The 23,428-nt window shown below is 37.7% G+C and overlaps 1 protein-coding gene across 1 annotated transcript in view; it reads right to left on the reverse strand.

Annotated features, from left to right (window-relative positions):
* The window catches only part of SLC26A7 (solute carrier family 26 member 7), a 66,589-nt gene that overhangs the window by 39,744 nt on the left and 3,417 nt on the right, over positions 1–23,428 (reverse strand). Inside the window, exons 2-4 of the mRNA XM_040073454.1 lie at positions 11,937–12,047; positions 8,089–8,261; positions 224–388 (exon numbers count right to left, since the gene is read on the reverse strand). Coding sequence (XP_039929388.1) covers positions 224–388; positions 8,089–8,261; positions 11,937–12,047 — 449 coding nt within the window. The remainder of the gene's footprint in view (positions 1–223; positions 389–8,088; positions 8,262–11,936; positions 12,048–23,428) is intronic.

Raw genomic sequence — 23,428 nt, forward strand, 5'->3', positions numbered from 1 at the left:
TGCCCTAACAAACATATTTTAAATTAATTACTGTAACCATTTCTGCTAGTTCTCTATCAGGTTTTCCAAATATCTTCTTACAAACAGTTAAAGCAAGATGAAAGTTCATCTTCAGTTCCTTCACACATGTGCATAACAAATTCCATATTCTTACACAGAGACAAAGAGTGCATATAATAAAATGTTAACTAGTGAAATAACCCATCTCTTTCACTGAACTCACATGAAAAAATGCCAGTGGTCCTGATATATATGGCATTTTCATTCCCAGCAGATACTTCACTTGTGAAGTCACAACGTGTGTAGCTGCTCCTGTTGTCATCGCGCTTATCACAGGTTCCGTTAACAAGAAAGTGGCACTGCCCAACTGCAGCATAAACATTGCTACCTAAAAGGCAAAGGCAGGAGGATCAGCAATTATTATAAAATGCAGCTTCTTGGTGATAGAACAATAAGCCACAGTCCTTTTAATAAGTTATAAGATAAATGAGCTAAAGATACAAAGAAAAAGTCCTTTGGAAGACAAATACAGCTGGAAATGGAACCCACTGAAGTTCTGTGGGTTTACCTGCACTATTTTACTCACTAGAAACTCTAAATATGCTCTCCTGCTCAAATATGTGAGCGCAATAAGCACCATAAAAACATCAACTCAACACTGCAACAAGAAGTACAACAACTCAAAAAGTGAGGCTGGTTCTGAGACTCATTCCTGCTCCACTACTATGCAGCCTAAATGGTCCAAGAGCTGTGTCTTGGTCGAGTTAACTGATTGCCATAATGTCACTATCAGGATTCCCAGCACTACTAATTTCAACAGATACCAAATTTATAAGGTTCTATAGAGACTCTTGTGGTGACACCTTTAATCCAGGAATTAAAACTACAGCAGGATCTACAACTATTGTAGGTATTGTTGTGTTCAACTGTTTTCTTCCCTTATCCTGGACTTCAAACATTCTTTCCCTCCAAGGTATGAGATTTGTATCTCTTAATTCTTTGAACAAAGTTGTTACATTATTTCAGCTGCTACTGTGGTTTACATAACAATCCTTTTCTGATGCACTTTAAGTTACATTCCATTAGCTCCCCTCAACAATGAGTTTTGCAATTTCCTACTTCTATGGCCTTTTTCATTTGCTGTTCTTCTGCCTGAAAAGTTGCATGCTCTTGGCACAGAGTTGTTTGCTACAATACTTTCTAAGAGGTTAAGAGGTTCATTTTGTGTTTACCGTACTAAATATTATCATTTAGGAATATATAATTCTCCCTTGCTTTTTTCTTTTATTTTTTTTTTCCCCTGAAGCTAAAACTACCATTCTCAGAAGTTATCATTCTTTATGCCTGAACACCATTCTTGTTCTCACCATAAAACTCATCTGTATGCAGGGACCTTTGAGCATAGTACCACAAAAGAAACAAAAATATCAAAATAAGTGGCTTTTAATTTGCCACAAAACCTCTAGTGAGCAATATCCTCTTCCATTTGAGAGATTAAATCTAAGATTTTTCTTCTACGTCCCACTAATAGCATATAAATTGCTCTTTACTATGAGCAATTGGAACATTGATTGCCGTTCAAGATTGGACTCCAATAATGATAATTACTGTATACCCTCAGTGAGTAGTCATTTAGTCAGTCAGGCCTAAAACTGATAATTACTAATTTCAGATATTTTGTTTAGCTGTTTGTTCTAACAGCGTGTCTACCAATATATTTAAAACATTGTTCACAGTAGCAAAGATCAGTAAGAATTAAATTCTGCCTTCCCTAGTGAAGTTTTGTTTGTTTCCAAAATTGGTTTCTATTGTCTGAATGTGAAATTTCTAACTGTGTAACAGCTTAGTTTCCAGGAAATTGGATGTTTATTTAGCTATGGAATAAAAACCACAGAGACAATTCTTTGTCCTACATAATATCACAGAGAAGTATTAGTTACTATTAGCATTTCAGAGAAGGTTATTATTGTGAGTTAGAGAAAAATGATTGTTGAATTTAGAGACTTCAGCACCACTCTCAGATCTACTTTTTGGGGTCTTTTACTTTTTTTTTTTTGTTTTAGTCTTCAGCATTTTAAGAGGATGCTTCACAGGTACTAACTAAAGGAACACATTTCAAACACAGGTTTTATTGATTGCATGTAACTGTAGACTATGTAAAATACATGCAAAACATGTTTGCATGTATGGTTTCAGTTAGACAATTTCTGTAGCCATTCAATTAAACAAGCAACAGCCTACACTTGGTCCTCTCTCCTTACTGCAGAAGGTAGGTCAGGACTTCCAGAAACAAAGGCAGTACCTCATGAGCATGAACATCCTACTCTTTATTTACATGATAGTTCAATAAATATGATGTGCACCCATACATCTTCCATCTAGAAGTGAAGCAACCAGAACAGGAAACATTCTGGGTGTAATTTTTAGCATAAACTGGTATAGGAACCTCATGTTGTCCTTGCAACATGAGTAATGTACAGAAACTGCTTGAAACAAGCCTCCCAAATCTAGTTGCATGTGTGTTTTCTTGACAGATAAAATTATTAGCATTTACACAGGCCCAGATCAACTCTATAATTAACCCTCCATGCTGGGCAACAGCCATTTCAGCTTGGCTGCCACTGCATTTTGAATAAACACCATGTGAAACTGAGCTCAGCTGACAGCGCACAATTGCATTACATTGCATTATGTCATAAAATCTTTCACCCAGTAACATTGACCAAACTTTAGAAAGTTTAATATTCTTAAAGAAATGTGTAACAATCTGCTTAATGCTTTATCTTGGCTATCATTTGTGATGCTCATTTTTGCAGGTCTTGCACTTTATTTTCTGGTATATTTTATGATTTCATTCCTGATGTGGACAAACTACACACTAGTAAAGTGCTAGAACAGGAAAAAAATTTTTTTTTCCTTGTATTATTGGTCATAATACTAGGATTTTCTTAAACTGTAAAAGAAACAAAAATTTCACATATTTTAGAATTGTATCCAGAAATATTTAAATTTTAGGAAATTAATTCCTAGAGGATAAAAGCATATTTCAGAGAAAGAATATGCACGGAAACAAGGTATACAATGAAGTGATTAGACAGAAGTGGTGGAAGATGTAATTTCTCAAAAAATTTTTAAAAAAGCAAAGTTCATATTGGGAGAGAGACAATCCAAAGGGAACCTTTTCTTGCAGCTATCTTTACTGCTCCATAATTTTACTCTGACAAGTATAAGAGAATGGGAATTTAGCCAGGAGAAGAAAAATGAGCAATTCCAAAAAGCAAAGCCCTCTATGTTCATTATTTCAAATCCTTTGGTTCTTGTCCACTTTCAATAGTTTCTTCCCATGACAACATCCTCAGTTTATTATTATTATTATTATATTAGAATTCCATTCAACATGTAGTCAATTTAACTTCATGGCCAGTAAAAATTTCATCACTTAACAGCTCTTTAGAAATCACTAATGTCAAACTTTCTGTCCACAGAAATTGAAAGTCTGATACCATGTTACCTGCTGCACAGATTCAGCTTTGGAGAATGAATTTTAAACCCCTCAAAACGGCACTGTACTGGAAGGGGTTTTTCGCTGTTATAGCAGACAAAGTGGTGGTTGGTGCCCTTTCTGATCATTTGCTGCATGGGCTGGGTAGATGAGCCAGACTTGGGGAACACCTCTTGGAGGGAAACACTACAGACTGTGAGCCTCTCATTTAGTACATTTTATCGGTTATCTCAAAATCTAAGGTTGCAAAAGTGAAGACGTATATGGACCCTCTGGAGACAGCAGTCAGACACAGTTCAGCTTGGCTGAGTTGCCAATTTCCCGTGGCCTGTTTCAACAGGCATCTACCTGGTTGACCACTAGCTTTTGGTCTTCTGAGCTGCAGCTCTTATGGTTTATTCTGGGTGTCTTGAGAGTGTCTGGTAGATTCTGATGGTGTGCAGAGTCCTCATTCCAGGACCTGAAAAAGTCTTTTCTATGGTCTTTCTGTACTAACACATAGTATGCTCTACCATTATTGTGGGAACCAGAACTCCCACCCAGACTACTTGTAGCTTTCAAAATACAGAATATGAGCCTGCAATAAGGTATTTCCATTGTTAAAAAAACAAAAACAAAAACAAAAACAAAAACAAAAACAAACAAACAAACAAATGAACTTTTTTTCCTGATTATCACTGTATGTTAGACTCATGTTATTACCTCATGCTGAGCTATGTGTAACAAACTATTGCAGCATCACTTTTCCCACAGAGTAGTAAAGATTTGGTCAAGAATATTGCCTTACAAAAATACCCTTCTTAGTCAAATGTGCTCATTTGTTATTAAGCAAATTGATAATAGACTGTGTAAATTTGTTCTCCTGAAAACCAGAAACATTTTTATTACCAACATTGTATATCAGCACTAATTACATGTTAGTTTTTAAAATAGAGTAGATGAAAAACTTATGAATAAAAATGATACAAGACTGGAATGCAATAAACAGCTATTTCTCCTTTGTGGAAGAATAACCCAACTGATGTCTATAACACTGTGATCTTAAGAGAATTAAGGTTTTTTCCTAGTTTTTTGGGGGGGGGGTTATTTTTTTGTTTGTTTTTTCAGTTTGATCTGCAAGGAGCTCTCCTCTATTTATTCAGCAAATCTTAATCTTGAACTTCAGTTTAGTATGCTGAGATTATTTTAGAGACACATATATTTATGCAAGCCTTCTTGCACATATAGGATATTAATAGGGGAAAAAAAAATCTTACGCAAAAGCTCTTTTGAGGATTTTTTTAATGTTATAAAGGCAGCATCCAGTTTTAATTACAAAACTACTCCATGAGTGTCTGCTATGTTCCATCATTTTCTCCCCCCATCAATACCTCCAAGGTATTTAATATCCAGGAAGAATTTTATTAATTTGATTTGTTTTCCATGTCCTGTTTATAGAGGAGCAGCTACACAAACATAAAAATAAATCTTCATTATGCCTTCCTGTCTGCTTTTAAATATGAAAGAATGAATGCATTACATTAAATGGTTTTGGTAATTAACATTTTTGGTTTATGTTTACACATTTTCTATTTTAACACTATTTTATCTTCATCAGAATGACTCTTAAGATAACTAAATATCTTTCCTCTTTTAAGAACACTTCTTCAAACATTAGATATCAGAAGTAGTTTAGGACTCTGAAATTTATTACTTTCAGAATAATGTAAGCAGCTAAGCCCCAAACTTCAATTATGATAAGCTCCACCTATGCTTGTCTTACGATCAGAAAACTGTTTTAAATTATTTCATGTCTGGATGGCACTGAAATTCACAGAGCCAGCTCAGAGTTTGCCTCACACACAAATGCACAGTTGTGGTCTGCACTAAACACAAAATAGCCAACAGCAGTTCATCTCAAAAACATCTCCCCCTCCGCCTTCCCTCCTTTAGTCACTATTTTGTACGTTTTCCCTTTTATTTTAATTTTATTTGCTGATTAGAGTACTTAGCCAGGCTCCTGGAAAAATAACATCAAATTGCTTTTTAGGCCAAGGGTGTTCAGCTCTTTAACTACTCTTCCCAAGAAGGAAACAGCTGTTTTGGCTAGGACTTTTCATCCTTCATCTGGAGGCGGCCCAAGGTATCAGTCACAGCATCTGTTGCTTTTGTGCAATTAGTGACAGATTAGAAAACTGCACTTTGACTATTTTTCAGAAAAATTAAAGTTGTATAGTTGATAACATAACCCAGGTCTGCTCCGTTTCCAGAGCAATACCATTCCAAATACTAGCTACATGGAAGATACAACTTCTTTTTGTATTTCAGGACATCTTCAATGAAAAGTTGTTGCCTCAAAACGCATCACACAATTCTTCTTGTCCCAGGACATACATTAACTCCCGGCTGGTAGTTAATTACTAATCTATTCTGATAAATAGAAGGTGGTGGCTGACTTAGCTCTCCATTGAGAGCAAGTTGTGCTCTGTCACCTTATCTGGGTTTTGCAGCAAGTGATAGGAAATAAGAATTTTACTCTGGTCTCCAACCATTAAACTCATATAAAGGACTAGTGACAGCATGACAAGCAGCAGCTGTGTTAGTATGATTCTAATGCAAGTGGCATTATTGACCTGAGAGAGGAGCCCATGCACGTAGCGCACTTCCTTGCCAGACCCGCTCTGAGGATGCAGAGAGGATTTACCAGTTCTTCTCATTCCCTTCAGGATTAATCAGGGCATAGGCTGAGATAAATCAGCTAATGCAGTTGAAGGCATGTTGTTGTGCATTTTTTGGGTTTATATTGTATTTCATTTTCATATTGGGTTTTGTAATGGTTTCTTCTGTACCCCCTGTTCCCCTGGAAAATGTGTCATCCCGAAATTTGTCCCAGCTCCTTTTCCTCGCCCATTCTCCCACACTGGAATGTAATCCAACTCTGTTCCACTCCCACCTTATCCCTGATTGGGTAGTGGCTTGTCCCCGCCGCTAGCCCCTTCCCTCTAGGTAAAAGCCAGGAAACAAAAAGAAAAATTTCTCTTGGCTTGGGGACAGGGGCTGGGACTGGGCTCCTGACCCTGCAGCGCCAGGACCACAGAAGAAAGACTGAATAAAGCCCTGATTCCCCCCAAATCAAGTGCAGACCCTTCTTTTTGCTATCGGCGGGTGCCTGCTCTCTCTAAAGGAAAATGTTCACAGCTGTTCTGGGATCTTTCAGGTCCTGGGAAAAGTCCTTCCAACTGTGGTTTGTCTCTCAAGCTAGCTGTAGCAAAAATGGAGCTGGGGGCCTCTGAGAGAGAGAGACACCACAAAGGCAGACAAAAAAGCAGAATTTTCAGGATGAAGGAGAAAGCGATCTAGAGGACTTACGCATCTAGTGGGATTCTGCAGCCATCAAGCAAAATAATTTCTGCATTGGATTTCGAAGTTACATCAAATGAATGCTGGCACCAGCTTCCCATGTGAGGCATTTTGGCCTCTCTGGGGGTGACACAGGAGATTTCCAAGTTGTGAGAACAGGATTCCTGCAGGAAGGGCTCCATTCATGATCTGCTCTTGCAAGCACCCTGCATATGATAGTGCTGTGCTGCACGTGCTGCTGCACTGGGACAGCACATGCAGGCACAGCCAGGTACAAGCTGCATCAGCTCTGCTTTCTGTGTTGTCCATAGCCTGTCCCTCATGCTCCTACCCCAAGTCATAATCCAGTAAAAGAATCCTCATCATAAACCAATAAAGGAATTATAAAAATGCAACAGAAATAACAATGCTTCTTGATATTCCCTACTGACAAACATAAGTATGTGCCCTGGCTCCTGCCAAGCACGTAGGCTACTGAAGATCCTATTCTGGGCTCCTTTGCTAATCCTCTGCATGGGAGAGCGATCCAAAGCACCAGGTGGAGGGGTCTGGGTTTCTTTCAGGAGCTCAGGTACCTAAGAGGTGTTGCAATGTCTCATGCTGGAATGTCACATGCTGGAATATTACTTCCACTTTATTATTTACAAGGAAAGAGGGAAGCATCATTGAAAACCTAAGCAACTGGCAATGGATAAAGAAAGTTGGGCCTTTAAGCCAGAATTAAAAAAAGAAAAAATTCAAAAGACCTCTGATCATTTAAATAAACTTTAGAGAATAATTTGAAGACATCTGTTTTACTATTTCACTTTAAAGATGGGTGTGCAAACTCTAAAGAGAATTTAAAATTTTCCCTACTGTTTTTAATTATTGGATATTGTATCATATTGCTTTTCAAGCCAAGGGCAATAGAAAGCCTCAGGAGCATATCAGTGCTTACCAGGAGCTGATTCATGTTTGCTTCTGAAGGGGAAGGAAAGGGGACACCAACTGCAAGTGAATGTTCTAGTAGAGCTGACTGAATGTGGTTTTGCTTCATATTGTAAAGCACTGGGAGCATGTATACAGATAATTACTACATCTCAACAAAGGAGTAGCAAATTCTTAAAGCACATTAGTTTCATCATTTATGACCATGGAAGCAGATGTTTTCATTAGTTTTTTCTCAAAGAAGTATACAAAGTATTACAAATGTAGCTGTCACAAAGGCAGTACATGAGTAGCATAGAGAAAATGTGATCACCACCAACCTGAATGATTCCTCCTAGAAATGAAACTGCTGCTGCAACTCCAATCCGCTGTATTTCAAGTTCTGACAAACCCAAAATTCCTGAATTATTGTTTGCAGTGAAATTAGTTCTGACTGAAGGAACAAGACGCTCAACTGCATTGGCAGATATTAAGGAAGTTAAAGCAAAAGTTCCTGTAAAAAAAGCCACACATTAATCAACAATAATTGTGTATGTGTCTGTACTCATCACTCATGGTCTCTTTTTCAAAACAGCCATTATGAGTAAAAGTGCCATTTTGTACATTCCTCTCGTCATAAGAACAATTTTTAAGGTAATTTTTCTATGTAACATGCATTTCGTCCCATAAAATACCACTTATACAGGCAAATTAAATGTAAATTGGTTTTTTAGCACAATCGTTAAGACAGGTTTACAAAAGAGATTAAAATACAACAATTTACAATGATTTCAAGTTATCAGAAATGCTTTTAACTCACACTGGATGTGATCAAACAGCTGTTTGTCTGAGAATCCCAAGTGTTCACCTTTCAAATTTCTAGGGAAATTAATTCACATTATATATATAATTCCTAGCCCATTAAATAGTACCTAGCACTCTAATAAATGAAGGCAAGTTATGACAAAAGCATTTATTTGCTGAGGGAGGTAAAACACATTTAATGACACAAAGATAAATGACAACAATTCAACATTAAAAGACACAAACATGCAGGGCTATTAGAGCATAAGAATCTCTTGCTATGTCAGACCAGTGGCCCATCACGCCCAGTACTCTGCCTCCAGCTGTGATAGTCAGAGTTGTTAGCTGGGAAAAGCACACAAGCCTGGCCATTTTCTGTGAGCCATTGCCTTAATGCCAGCATCCGTCACTGTTGTGTTAGAGGAGTGCTTCCTTAGCTGGCCTTTTTTTTTTGATTTTCTTTGTGTACTAGCATCTATGATTTTGTCAAAGATTTGTCTGAACCTGCTTGTAATTTCTCCTTCTGCAATGTGTTCTGAGAGCAGTGTGGAAGTTCAGCATCTGCTGAACTGTTTTCTTTAATCTATGCTTCAAAAGTCTTTTAAAGCAATTTCTCTCTGAACTCGCCTTTTTCCTACTGCTGAAGGACCGGGTGAACACAGTCCTGCCCTCCCCTTGGCCTTCACAGAGTAAAGCTCACAGCGTGAATTCCTCAGGAACCCACCAGGGATACCACCACCCAGAAAAATGACCATGAGGTCCAGCCTTTTGCTTCATATCTTTCAACCTGCTAATAATTAATAAAAGGACTTTTCTTCTATCACAAGGACAACTTAGTTTCTTTAGTAACCTTTGGTGTGGAACCTTATCAGTAGCTGTTTGACCATTTTGATATCTTATATTTAAAGTATATCCCTTCTCCATGCACTTGTTGACATTCATACAGTAGTCTAGAAGGTAGTGAGGTAGGATTTTCCTTTACAGAAGTCACATTAACTCCTCTCCAACAGGGTCTGATTATACATATCTTTTTTTGCTCCATCCTTGGAAATGTTCAAGGCCAGGTTGGATGGGGCTCTGAGCAACCTCACCTACTGGAAGCTGTCCCTGACCATGACAGAAGGGTGGGAACTAGAAGATCTTTATGGTTCCTTCCAAACCTGGCCATTCTATGGTTGTGAGATGTTGGCATAAAATTAAATTTTAAAACAGCTTACATGAAATTCTATATTAAATCAAAGACTTGTATGTGTTATTTATGGCAGATCAAGCTCTCTCAGAGGATAGTTTAAAATCAATTATATTAACAAAAGTCAAGAAAAAGGTGTATGTGTTTGTTGCTCAGGTGAGAAATCTTTTTAAGTAGATCAGCTATTTCAAAGAAGAGACATTTCAAGTGAATAAAATTTAACAGAACAAGGCCATTAATGGATTTTCCATTTCATATTAACATGACTGCCTTCACTAACATAGAACACTTTTACAAGCTGTGTACATATAGAGAGCATCACAGATATTACAGAAAATTCTGGTAAGTGAAGAGATTGTCTCCAATGTCCTTAAGGAATTATGGAGCATTTGAGGCAGGCAGTATAGCTCCTACATACTCAGCTACACAATCCCTTAACTCAGGCTGGGGGAACAAGTGCATGAGACCGTCCTTCTGAAAAAATCAATAATATATGTTACTCAAATTTATTAATTAAAAAATATTCCATGTGTGCAAGAAAACTCTTTTGTTGCCTTTTTTTTTTTAAATTGATATTAAATTTTGAAATAGAATTATGAATGAAAAGAGTTTCCACACCAAGGACCATTCAGAAATCTGCAGACATGATCTATGGAACTCAGCAAGTCATTCCCTGAACAGTATCCCTCCCAAGGATAAAACACCAGACTTAACAACTTGTACTTACCTATTTTATCGTCTGTTTTCATTACTAGAATTTATGTCAGCCAGTTGCTTATTCATCTACTTTCCTACATATGATTGATTCTTGTCTTCCTAATAATCTTACACAAACAAACTTCTGACAATACATTTCTAAAGGTTTTAGTTTTGAACAGCTTTTTAATATAGGCTAAAGTTTTAATCTATCTGTATTCAGTAGCAAAATTTATTTTCCAGATTCTAAATTCTAAATTTCCACCTTTTTTTTTGAATGCTCCACTTTAAACATGAGTACAGTTACTCATTACAACATTAGGACGCTAGCACATCCACAGATCCTTTTTGGATGTCAAAAGGTTCAAATACTTTCTGTATATATAGGGAAAACAAACTTTCAGCTTTCCTTTTCCTCTATGACAATTTATAGCATTTCGGATTTTTTTTAAATTTTATTTTTAAATAAAGTAACAGAATACTTTTGATCAAAAAAGGTGTTCAAAATGTGTTGCTAACTTCTCAGTAGAACATTGCATACACTTGTGCAATCAGATTCTGCAGAATTCATTTTGAGTGTGATTATCCAGAACCATCTTTTCTCCTTTCAGGAGATTTTTCTCCTCTTAAGGAAGAGAGACCTCCTCCCTGCTTAAATCTTCTGACAGCCACAGGGGCTGCTTCCCTTTTCCCAGCCATGCTGTTTCCTGCTACTGGGCCTATCTCATCCTTCTTGCAAACTTCAGGGGCCATCAAGTGCCCATTTCTGTGCAGCAAGAATTTGTGGTTCAATCTAATGAGTATTATTTCCAGCTGCCCTCTATAATTTGATTTCTTTGGGCTCAGAAACAGAGCATTCATCAACCTATTAGGAGCACAAAGCCATTCAATTCTTCAGCTGCTGCGGCTCTGCTGCGGGTAAACAAGTAACTCGTAACTACCAGCAGAGTGGCCAGGCGGCCCCTTTCACTATCTACCCAACACTCTGCAAGAGGACAAGAGTCCTCGCTGGGAGAGTCTCTAGCTTTAGTACAAAAGCAGGTAATGGGTTCAGAAGGTCATTTTTGTTTTTCTTTTCCTGAGAAATGAAGGATTTGTGTTTTAGACAGGTGAGAAGCAATGTGTGTTTTCTATGGTTTAAGAGGCAGTTGAACCTTTTTCTTTTCCATTTACATACATCTTGTTGGCAGAGCCCTTTGTTAAACGCTTAGCCTGAAGCAGATTCCTAAAGCAGAGTTAAAATACAAAAGCTCTTACTAAATTACATTTACAAAGGAAGTGCAATATTAAATTATAATGGCAGGAGTAACTCAAATATTTTCTTAATGAGGCTCTTTAAAGTACTTAAACTGACAAAAAATAGTTGTAAAGAGAAGCACAAAAAACATCTTATTTCTGTGTAATCATAGATAATTTTCCTTCCATTGACCTTTAAACAAGAATAAACTTCAGTATCCGATTCCTTGTTTTTGAAAATGACTTTAGCAAACAGACACTTACCTGTTGCAACATGACGTCCCATTCCAAATATGGCATAAATAATGACAGGGAAGAAAGATCCATATAAACCAAAAACTGGATGGACTGAAGACAGAACAGCAAAAGCTAGCCCTATAGAAAATTAAAGATAATTACTTCACTATATGAAGATAAAACTGTTCTGTTTGCTTTATTTTTTTACTTTTATGAAGAAATGTCTACAGTTTTATTAAGAGCAGGAAAAAAACCTCACCTTCCTTTATTAAAACCTAGAGTGTAAGTGAACTACTGTACAATAAGGATCAGAAGTAGCTGTGAAAGGTTTTTCATTTCATCATCAAAATCCTCATGTTCTACCATGTTTCCAAGTTGTCTCCATCAGTGGTTCCAAACCTTTTTTAATAGCCAGGCCTCACAGGAGGAGGCAGCATCGTTTCACCCCCACCCTCACAAACATGGGTTTGAGACTGCCAGGTCTCCAGGCAGTGGGATAATTATTTCTTACAAATATTTCAAAACTTGTAATTTTGGTTTGGATGGAGCCCCTTCAGTCTGCTTTCTTCTAATTTCTTAAGCAAAAAAATATTCCAGAGTTCATCCTCTTTAGGTGCCTGGGGTTTTTAAACCTTTAGATATTAACATTTCTTTTATCATGTAAAGCTGTCAGTTCAGAAACAGAAAGTGTTTGACTTTCACGTTGAGAAGGAGAATGACCTGAATTGGTTCAGGTTTAACTTTATAGACTTACTAATTACTTTCATTGCTTAGCTATAGAGGACAGCATCCACCCTTTTCTTAGAAAGTCTTGGACAGAAATTCATCTCTTAACAGAGACATTCCTGCAAAGCAGCAGATGTGTTTGCTTTTCAACCTGAGATAGCTAAGTCATACTGCATTGGCTTCTTGCAAGTCATCAGGATACTCCCCAGATCGTGCTTCAGTTTAAAAGAGGGCTCTACAGCCATTTCACAGCCCTTACTACTGGAAACTAAGAGTAGGAGAACTTGCCTTGCACACTTGCTCTGTAAATTTTGGTGAATCCCTCATCATGCAGTCTGGAAGAAAAGACTGGCCTGTGTAACGCACACAAGATGCCTTTCTGAAGTCCATCTTCAACCTGAGTGTATTCACAATCCTAGGGCAGATGGTTGTGCACTGGATGAGTGACCATGTGTGGTTTGTGATAAAGGGGATTCAGATCTGTGGAATGGAGTTGCCTTCTGTGTACACTTGAAACCCCCAAAGAAAACTAGACCTGCAGGATTAATTGTTCTCACCAAGCTTTCCTAACTGCTCCAGAAAGCATTCTCTATCTGAAATGTTGGTGTTATGGGGCTTTGATGAAATGGAGACTGCCGAAGATTGTCTTTGTTTATGGGCTTTCAAAACAGTTCTGAACATTTTTATTCAAAATTGCCTTCTTAAATTTTCATTTGAGTCTGTAACAAAGTGAACATGGCGGGGGGAGGCAGGAAAAGGAGAAAATATCAGAAGGGTCAAGTTCTCAGTGAGGCAGTTCATCTGTTCTTAGCAAAACCTCACAGTGAAGATTTTGCTGAGACGAATCCTATGTGGATCATTTTCATCCACACTGTGCTCAGCAAATTAGCGCTATCAGCTATGACTTGGAGAAGAGATATTTTAAAATGTGTTTAAACTTCTTTTAAACAGAAATGGACTTGGTTGCTCTTCAGCCTTGTAATTAGTGTATCTACTGATAGTCACTTCTGCATTTTTCTCTCAGGACAGCATTATCATAGACAAGAAAGCTCTTTGAAATTGTAATGCAATGTCCATGTTCACATGATCAATAGAGGTAAAGGAAGATTCTGACCCAAGAGCAACGCAGAAGGGTGTACCTGAGGAGAATAAAAACATCACAGGAGAGAACTGCATGACCCTATCCAGATAAAATAGAACATGGAGGAGGGGATGGAATAGAGAATAGGAAAAAGAAGTTTTTAAAGCTTGTTTAACACTGGAAAGCTCTTCCATTATGACCATTCTATGAACAAAACTAAAAGGAAACAAAAAATTTGGAATTAATTCACTAGTCAAATACTACTCACACCGATATTCCAGGCTTGCAATAAAGCATTATGCTAGGCTAATTTATTTTACTCTGCAAAAAGTAAAGTCTTCAAAAAAATCAGTAGACCTTCAGTCTCGTTTTAATTATAACAACATAATTTAAATGAAGTGACCTGTCTATGTGGACAAGCATAAGGGAAATACTCAAGATTCAGTACTGAGTGCTGAGCCAGATATGTACTTTGGAAGGTTTTTGGGAAGAGCCTGTGTTGGGGGTTAGGTTTAGGGGTTTTTTGGTTTTTTCTTTCCCTATAGAAATTTCTCCCCCCCCATAAGTTTCTAAGAGACTAAATACTGATGCTTAAAGGGTGCCTGACCCACACAAAAGAAGTGCCGAGGATGGGGGAAGATCACTTAAATTTGGGGGAGGGAAAGGCTCGGGGGCTCCGCGAGCTGAGGGTGCGCTCCTCCTGCTCTCAGCATCAGAGAGGAGGGTCGGGCAACTGCTGGCTGCGTGGAGTCCGCTGTTAATGGAGGGTCCAGTCCTGGGAATTCTATCGTCTGCAGGAACGCCCAGGAATTCGGAGCTCCTCGCCTGCCCTGCTGGAGCTGGGTCAGGCCCGGTCCAGCCGTCGTGGCTTCTTCAGCACTGCTCACTTTGCCTGCCGGGACAATCCACCATTTCCAGCTCTGGAGTTTTTTCCACTGTTTGGACTTAGTGTTCTCGGGGTCCCAAGAGATAGGACTGCCTGGGACTTGTGAGACAAAGCCCCTAGAGGTTCTTGGTTCTGTTTATTATTATTGTTATTGCTGTAGTTGTTGTTTGTTTGTCCTGTTATATTTATTAGTAAAGAACTGTTATTCCTTTCCCCATGGCCCTGCCTGAAAAGCCTCTTTAATCTTCTAAATCATAATAACTTGGAGGGAGGGGATTGGAATTCCCCATTCCTAGTGAGATCCTGCCTCTCCCTAGCGGATACCTGTATTTCAAACCAAGACAGCCTGTTAATCCTGGTTAGGGTTATAAATCCAGATGATCTGCTGATGATAAAGACCACTTGTTTACAGGCAGATGATCTGAACTTAAATTCAGCCCTTGTTCTCCATTTCATGCCTAGACCTTTCACATTCTTTTGTATTAAGTTTCTAGAAGCAGTGTGTAATTTTTTTCATGGTATGGTCATGCAATCAGGACAGAGCTAAAATTACCAGCCTCTGACTTGAGTCTTGGCTCTGTTTGTTAGGGTTTTACTCCCATTACTGAATCATGTTGCTTCCTGATGTGTGTAAGAACAGAGAGGCACTATAAAATAGAACCAGTAAAGACTTCAGGCTTTCTGATTAGGTATAAAATTTTCTGAAGTTGCAAATGCTTTTCAAGATGTAATCAGTAGTATATTTCAGCTTATTTATTTTTGTATTAAAATTAACTGCAATGCATTCTATTTGCTCAAGAACTTTCCTGTCAAAACACAGTAAGCATTATTTTATCCTTTTTTCCAAACAGTAATACTTAAAAGAAATAGATCATAAAGTAAGGATCTCACATAATCTTCACTTATAATATGGAGAAGCCCCCATGGCAGTGACATTAAGGTTTTCATAATATAAATTCCATTAAAAGAAATGCAAACAAATATTGAACAGTAAGTCCAGATACAGCACATTATTATTGTTTGTTTTAACTACGTCCTTATCATAAGATAACATTGTGGGACAGACTTTCACTGAAAACCAAGACCTGTGACTAGCACACCAGGGGCTTAACAATCCCCTGGAACCCCAACGCTGAAAAGCAAGAGATGTTCAGCACTGTTGCTTGGTGTCAAATGCAAGTAACTGCAAAATAACAAGTTTGATACAAAGAGAAACAAGGCCATCTCCTACCACAGGAGAAAGGTCTCCGTTTAAGTTGAAAGTTTCTGCTAATTAGATTAGTAACAAAACTACAGCAATAAAAATATATATTTTCCATAAGAAGAGCTATGAATCGCCCGAGTATAGTCAACTAGTTACTATTTTCTGCATCCGGAAATATGCTCATGATACATACATCTCTTCGAAGGAAAACTCTACCATGTCTTTTGGAAATACTAGGTGCAAAGCAGAAATTAAATTAAGAAGTAGGAAAATTATTAAGCTATAATTAATTTGAAGAATATCAACTTTACTATCATTTAGTATTTACTGTAAAAAGCTATATATTTTAGAAGTTTTTCTGATAGAGTGTATATTCAAATAACTTTCTGTAAATGTAACCTTTTACTCTTAAGTGTGACTATACTAGATGGTCAGACCCCAGGTTTATGGAACCCTAAATGACACTAATTCATCCTATCCCACCAAAAAATGCTATCTGCAGTTGTGGGCACTCTCTGATGCTTCAGAAAAATACAGCTTCTCCATTTGTTCACAAAGCTCTATTATGTAGTAAGAAAGGTATTTTCTGAGGGTGCCCTACAATGTAGAATTGACACATATTTAATCGGTCTCCTATCAATGCTTCTTGGAGAACTAACAAATCAGACAACCAATTACTCATATCCCAGGCTTTAATTTCTAACTCCAGGATAGCTAACTTCTATTGAAGGAAAAACAAATTTTTTTTTTCTACCACAGGAAAAAAATTTATATTACATTTCATAACAGTTTTCCTACAAAAACCTACAGTTCTGGAGGGTTCTTTGGCAATGGCTTCGTAAAAGCTCTTAACACAAAATGATCCTTTGGAAATAATGTCATTAACACCCAAAAACTGAGGAGCTCAGTATCAGTTCTCTCAATGCACATTTACCTGATGCTTGCAAGACTTCTGTTACTTAATGAGGCTACACAAGTGGATTGTACCTTCTGTCTTACTTGTTTAGTGACAAAGTACCAAGAGCTTAAAATCATTCCTTGGTTCTTCTGTCATTCAAAGTTTGAGACAAATGAAGAATGTAAAGACAAAATGGAAGGACAGATCCTCAAAAATGAACCATAAATCTTTCAGAGACCACACAATGTTGATTTGACAACCCCTCTCTTTTTTGAAGCATCCTCCAGTGCAGTTCCTTCCTGTCACTGTAGGACACGAAATAAGGATGAAAGACTCCAAGTATTTCAGAAGGCAAAGAGTATAGAAAGCTTTATTGTCTATTTCTTACTACCTTTTATAAGGTGTTCTGATAAAGATTTAACATGATTGGTGAATAGGAACAACACCTCTGTAATTCCATTGGTGAAACTAGAGAAACAGCAGAACACCACCTGGAGAAGTTGTCACCCTGGTTTTTCTGAGTTTTTTTAAGCCTTTTGATTGTTCATAAAATGGAGTCAGACTTTTTAGCTACTGTACAATATTAGGAGCAGTTTCTGCCTTTTCTCACACATGTAACATAAACAAATCCTTTGTTTTTCATTCTCTGTCCTTTGTTTGCGTATTTCTAACTTGAAAACAATTGTAACTGACAGCTGGTCTGGCCATTCGGCTGGGAGGTGATAACTCCAGAAGCCAATCCACTGCCAGACCCACAAATGTATAAAAAGTAAGAAATAAACAGGCAGGGGGGCTCTCAGCCTTGGCTCAGCCTTGGGCTCTCTCAGAGGAACAACTCTGCCCTGCAAAATCTCTCATCTCCGTGTGATTTCTTTGCATGTCCCAATCACAAGAAAGATTGTTTTGGGAAAGGATAGTTATTTACCAAGATTGTTTTGAGAAGAGGCTTTCTTGAGAAATTTTCTCTTAGGAAAAATTAGTACCTGCTAGCAGGCTAAAACCTCTTAGAGACAGAGAAATCATGTTCACACTTTCCCATGCAACTGTCTCCTTCAGCCTGGTGAGAGTTAAGCACTTCAGCTGTGCTAGCCATAGTACCTGAATTCACAGTATTTCACGGATTCTGAAATGCAGCTCTCCCAATGTACCATCCAACAACCACATCAAAGGTAGATTTGAGAAAACACTTCTATTCTGCTGCTTTACAGGTGTCCAGATCCTGGCATTGGTATCTTAGTGTTCAAAAGGAAAATATGCAAGCATTATAGTATAAGAAAAAAGCGGATGGCATCACCTGCTTATGATTTCACTGTACAGGACAGCTTGACCCTTCTGTATGTAATTGAGTTTAGAAATATACAAAATAGAATATTAAAAAATTTCTAGTGTTTTCTTTTCCTTTAATAGAGCTCCCCCAGAAAATCTATCAGTCTTGACAGACAATCTGAGATGAAACGTTAGGACCCCTTTAAGATGAATTTGACATGATATCTGAACACCACAAAGATTTTATAAACTGTTTCAGTGAGTTCCATGAGGTATTTTCTACCAGTCAGCCATAATACCTGAAGAATTCAGCCACCTCCAGAATCAAAAAAGCATTTTGAAAGTGGATTATAGGTAAATTTCTCTGTGTTTCAGTAAGAATAAAGAGAGAATGAAGCCTTCAGAAGTTTCTGGCAAGCAGATAACTATGAGGTAATCTTTTGAAAAGCATCAATGCTGTGGAGAAATAGAAACCTGTCATGAGTGATTACAGGCCTTAATCCAGATGAGTTGGACTTTCTGAAATCCATGAAAAGGGCATCCATTTTGGCAAATCGATGGCCAAGGATCTGAACATTAATGGTTTTCTGATCTGGAAGATTATATGTGCTGTCATTTCTTCCTTCAGGAATCAACATTTCCTGGGTTTCTCAGTCTCTGTCCATGGTGCTCAGGCACCCCAAGGCACAGGGATCCACGCAGCTCATCTGGTCATACAATGTATGTACGCCAGAGTGCAGCTGGACAGGAGGCCCCAAGGGAGCCAGAGGTCATCCAGAAGCTGAATCACATTTTTAGCAATGTTAGACAGGTCTGTATTAACACATGTGTAACTTGGAAGAATTTTTATAGACATTAGAAATAAAATATTGCAAGCACAGCAGCCTAAGTGTCTTACTTCTCCACTGGAAAGTTGTAAAGTGTGAAACATTGTCCCACATTTACTCATTAACATGTTAAATTTCATATCCAGCTTACATCATTACTGTTTGCATAGGAGAACTATAACAAAGTTCAACTGGACACTCTCTTCCAGAAACCATTAACTACATGGATTCTCCAATGCATTCTGTAGGAGGCTTTTCTGACTCTGTTTCCAAATGTACCTATTTGATTTCATCTACACATGTTATTTGTAAGCCAGATATATATTTACAAGGGAGTTTTACCCCTTAATAAAATGATTAGCTCCAGTTAGTCAGCTCAGAGTATATTTATGTCTACATTTATGATCAGAGCCTGAAATAAACCCCCAGCAACTATCACCATCCAGAAGACACAGCTGGGGTTCCTCCATGAAAAGCTAAGGAAAAAAATTATTTAAGTTTTTGGCATCATGCCTTCCAAAACATTGGGCACCAGTTCTGGAATGCAGGAAGGCAATATAGTTAATTTTTTTAAATGTCAAGGTCTCCAGCCAGTGTTAAGGAATTAGCTGTTCAGCAATAAATCCAGCTCCAGATTAAATTAACTTTAATTAAAACATACAAACCACACCAAGGCTCAGTGAGTTATTATTGGGCTTGAAGAATGAAAAAGAAAAGAAGTTGGCAGAAATAACAATACTGATTTCATCAGATGCCATCTACATATTTAACTTTTGGAGGAAATATGTCTCAAGGGCCCTCCACCCTCCAAAAAAACAGACCACCAAAATCCACTTGAGCCAAAGTATTTCTTGTTCATGAGAGGTCATAGGAAAGGCAGCAAATGTATTACACTAAATATGAGTTCTACATGAAGCGTATCCCTGTGCTAGCTGCCTACAAAAAAAAAAATATTTTTTTTAAACTACAAACACTGACATCATTGCAATCTGGTAAGTTTGAAAATCCAAATCTTATACCTTCATGCTTCCAATGGGCAGCTATTGAGTACATGCAATATAACATACACAAAGATGTTCATTTCAAAAGGAACAGAATAATGTTTGTAATTTTACAAACTTAGCAAGAAAAGACAGAATCAGAAATACAGAGGCAGTGTTTTCATTTTGAAACTCCCACACATTTGTCTTAACTTTTTCACATATATACAGAAGTTCAAAACTTCACTTTTTTTTTTTTTTTTTTTTTTTTTTTTTTTTTTTTTTAGCAGCTCAAAAGAGAGCATGAAATTGAAAGGGAGCATAAAATTGTGAAGACCTTCCCTTGTGATATGCTCCCCTTTATGACAGCCAAACACAATTGTTTCTAATTTAGCACATCCATGAATGGAATTATGTGATAAGGAGATCCGTCGTCTCAACCCAATATTTAAATACAGTATTTTTGGAACTGCTTCAAATTTTAAATCTAAACATATTCCTGTTACTTTATTTTCACTTCTCCATGTGCTGCAACCCTCTTTTAATGAAAAATTTTAATTTTCCAGATAAAGAAAAACCTTCTCATGTTTTAATTAACCTGTCTGAGCCATTTAATATTTCTCCCAAATACAATCTTTGTTTTTCTGCTTCTTCTCTTAGCCTTTTCTTCTACCAAGATCACTTTCCAGGAACAGAAGCAACCAAAATGACACACTATGTTGGTGATAATGGATCAACAGACATCACTGTCAGTGATCATAATTTTCTTTGAACCTCCTAACTCACACAGCAGCCTTTTATTTTTCCAAATAGGCTAATTATTTTCCAACACATCATTAAAACCATCTCTAACTGAAAGCAGCAGCAGCTTTGTCTTTAGAACCCATACATAAATCTGAAGCAAAACCCACCAGCTGTCTTAGAGCCTTGCTTCAGAATTGCATAGCTCAATCAATCACTCTGGTGTCCTTTATTGCTCTACATGCATATATTTTTTCATTATTATTATAATTTTTACTATTACTAAAAAGAAATACAACTCTGTGGCTTGCATCTGGTCCAGTCCTGTGTCTTCAATACAGACTTCTAACTGAGGTACAACACTATACTCACTATCAATCATAGACTATAATTCCAAATTTGACAGAATCATCTAGGGTGCATGTTTCCAGATATGCAATGACACTTTCCTATAATTTTTTTTTCAGAATTCTGAGATGGCAGTTACCCATCTCAGCCTTCAATCTGAATGTGTTTCATTTTCTCTGTTTGATATCAGTTATATGTCCATGTGCGTGACCATTTCCAACATGGCAAAGTCATCATCCTTCAGGAAACTGAGTCAAAGTTCTAATTTTGCATGGAGGCTTCTATTCAGACCAAATACTTCAGTAGAAATTACCATAGCTTTCCTTTGTGATCATTTTTTTAAAGGCTGAAAAACACTTGTATATTTGGGGGTTTTTGGAGGGCTTTAACTCAGTTGTGTTAGACATTGTATCAGTAGCAAACTACTGAAACCTGAATTCTTTGCACCATAAACTCTCAATGTAGTATTGCATAAGTAATTTCTCTTTTTCAAGCAGAACTGTTTTTGTGTGTCTAATTTCCCTACCCATAAACTTTTCTATTACTGGACAGTGTAAGGAGCTCTAAATTGTTATAATGAAAAGTGCGGGGTATAGGTATTATCATCACACAGAAAATTACCCAAAAAAGAATTTAAGTCATAGATTTATGTAAGCAGGAGTCTGCCTGGTCATTAATAGCTTGAAGATGAGGTTTATAATTATCAAAATCTCAAGAGATCTTGGAAGAAGCCTGAGAGAAGGATTGACATTGTCCAGAGTTAGGTACCTACATTAGGAATTTACATCCAGAAAGACTAAAACAGCTTCAGGTGTTATGCAGAGCACTTAAATTTCACAGCATATCATGACTAAAATGCTTCAGACACGTGTCCCTTACCTGTATAGAGAACATAAGTTACATACACTAAAATACATATTCAAGCAGACTAACTTGGGTAATAATTCCCCTGGCAATGAGCTCAGCTGCGTGACAGAGGGTCTATTTTACAAACTTCTTCAGACAAACTTGGCTTTATTTCTGTTGCATTCAGGGACATTCAGGGAAACGTACTGATGGGTCCTGGTACTAGCTACATGGCTTCTATATTGCCAGCCTTTGTGAGCAGTGTGCACAATTCAGCCCAGGAAAAAAACAAGCAGAAAAACAAACAAAAAAAACCCCAAACCACAAATCCCACTCTAAACAGCAAAATACCAAAGTATGGACTACCAACAAATATACACTGCAAAATTTAAATCCTGAGGCAACAAGCTGTTTGTTTGAAAAGACAAGACTGAGCAAAGGATAACAAAGTGGATTAATGGTAGATGAATCAAGAGCTTGGTAATGAACAAATAATGTCAGGAAAGATCACATATGAAAGGCCTTGAAAGTAAAGACGAATAATTTGCTTCATGCAATAAAAGTTACCACCGTGAAAATAAGCTAAGCAGCTGCATTCTGATGAGATATGATGGGACTATAGCACATGTTCTGAAGGCTACAGAAAAAACATGATGACAGTTTTATGAGATTTAGCTGCATGGAAAGACTGCATCATAACGCATCTTAATTTTATCATGTAAGGAAATCAAGAAAAATTCAGACCCAGGCTGACCAAAGTATTCTTCTTATATGAGTATGGGGTGCCCATGTCACACAAAAAACCCCACAAATAATTCTATTGTGACAGGTCGATGGATGAATTACAGAAAAGAAAACAATAAGACCTGCCTTTAACCATGAACTGTTAAATATGAACTCTTTATTACCCACAATGCCATGGATATAATGGTAAGGCACCTAAACTTTCATGTCTGCCTCATCAGTGTCTACACCTGAGCCTATCCCCTGTTATGCTCAGAGGAAATCTTATTAATATAATTAATCAACCTTAACAAAGCAGATGGTTAGATTTAATCAGATGAATCATGCCTGTGGTGGGTTGATTCTAGCCAGAAGTTAAGTACCCAGCCAGCCACTCACTCCTCCTCAAAGGATGCGGAGAGAACCAGAAAAGCAGAAGTGAGAAAATTTGTCCATCAAGACAGACAACTTAATAAGTGAATGAAAGAAAAGAAAAGAAAAAAGGTGATGTAAATGCAGTCATTCACCACCTCTCACAAGCATAAAATCAGAATAAACTTGAGTTGGAAGGGATCTATAAAGATCATCAAGTCAAACTCCTAGCCCTGCCCAGGACACTCCAAGAGTCACACCATGTGCCTGAGAGCATTGTCCACATGCTTCTTGAACTCTGTAAGGCTTGGTGCAGTGACCACTTCCCTGGGAAGCCTGTTCCAGTGCCCAAACACTCTCTGGGTGAAGAACCTTTTCTTGACATATGACCTAAACCCCTCCTGACTCAGTTTCCTCAAGTCCTGTCACTGGTCATCAGAGAGAAGAGATGAGTACCTGCCTCTTCACCTCCCCTCATGAGCATGTTGAGGTTTCTCTCAGTCTCCTGTTCTCCAGGCTGAACAAACTAAGTGACCTCTGCTGCTCCTCATTTAGCATCCCCTCAAGGCCCTTCATCATCCTCGTTACCCTCCTTTGGATGCTCTCTAATAGCTTAATGTT

The sequence above is a fragment of the Hirundo rustica genome, chromosome 1 (genome assembly GCF_015227805.2).
Source record: "Hirundo rustica isolate bHirRus1 chromosome 1, bHirRus1.pri.v3, whole genome shotgun sequence".
NCBI lineage: Eukaryota > Metazoa > Chordata > Aves > Passeriformes > Hirundinidae > Hirundo > Hirundo rustica.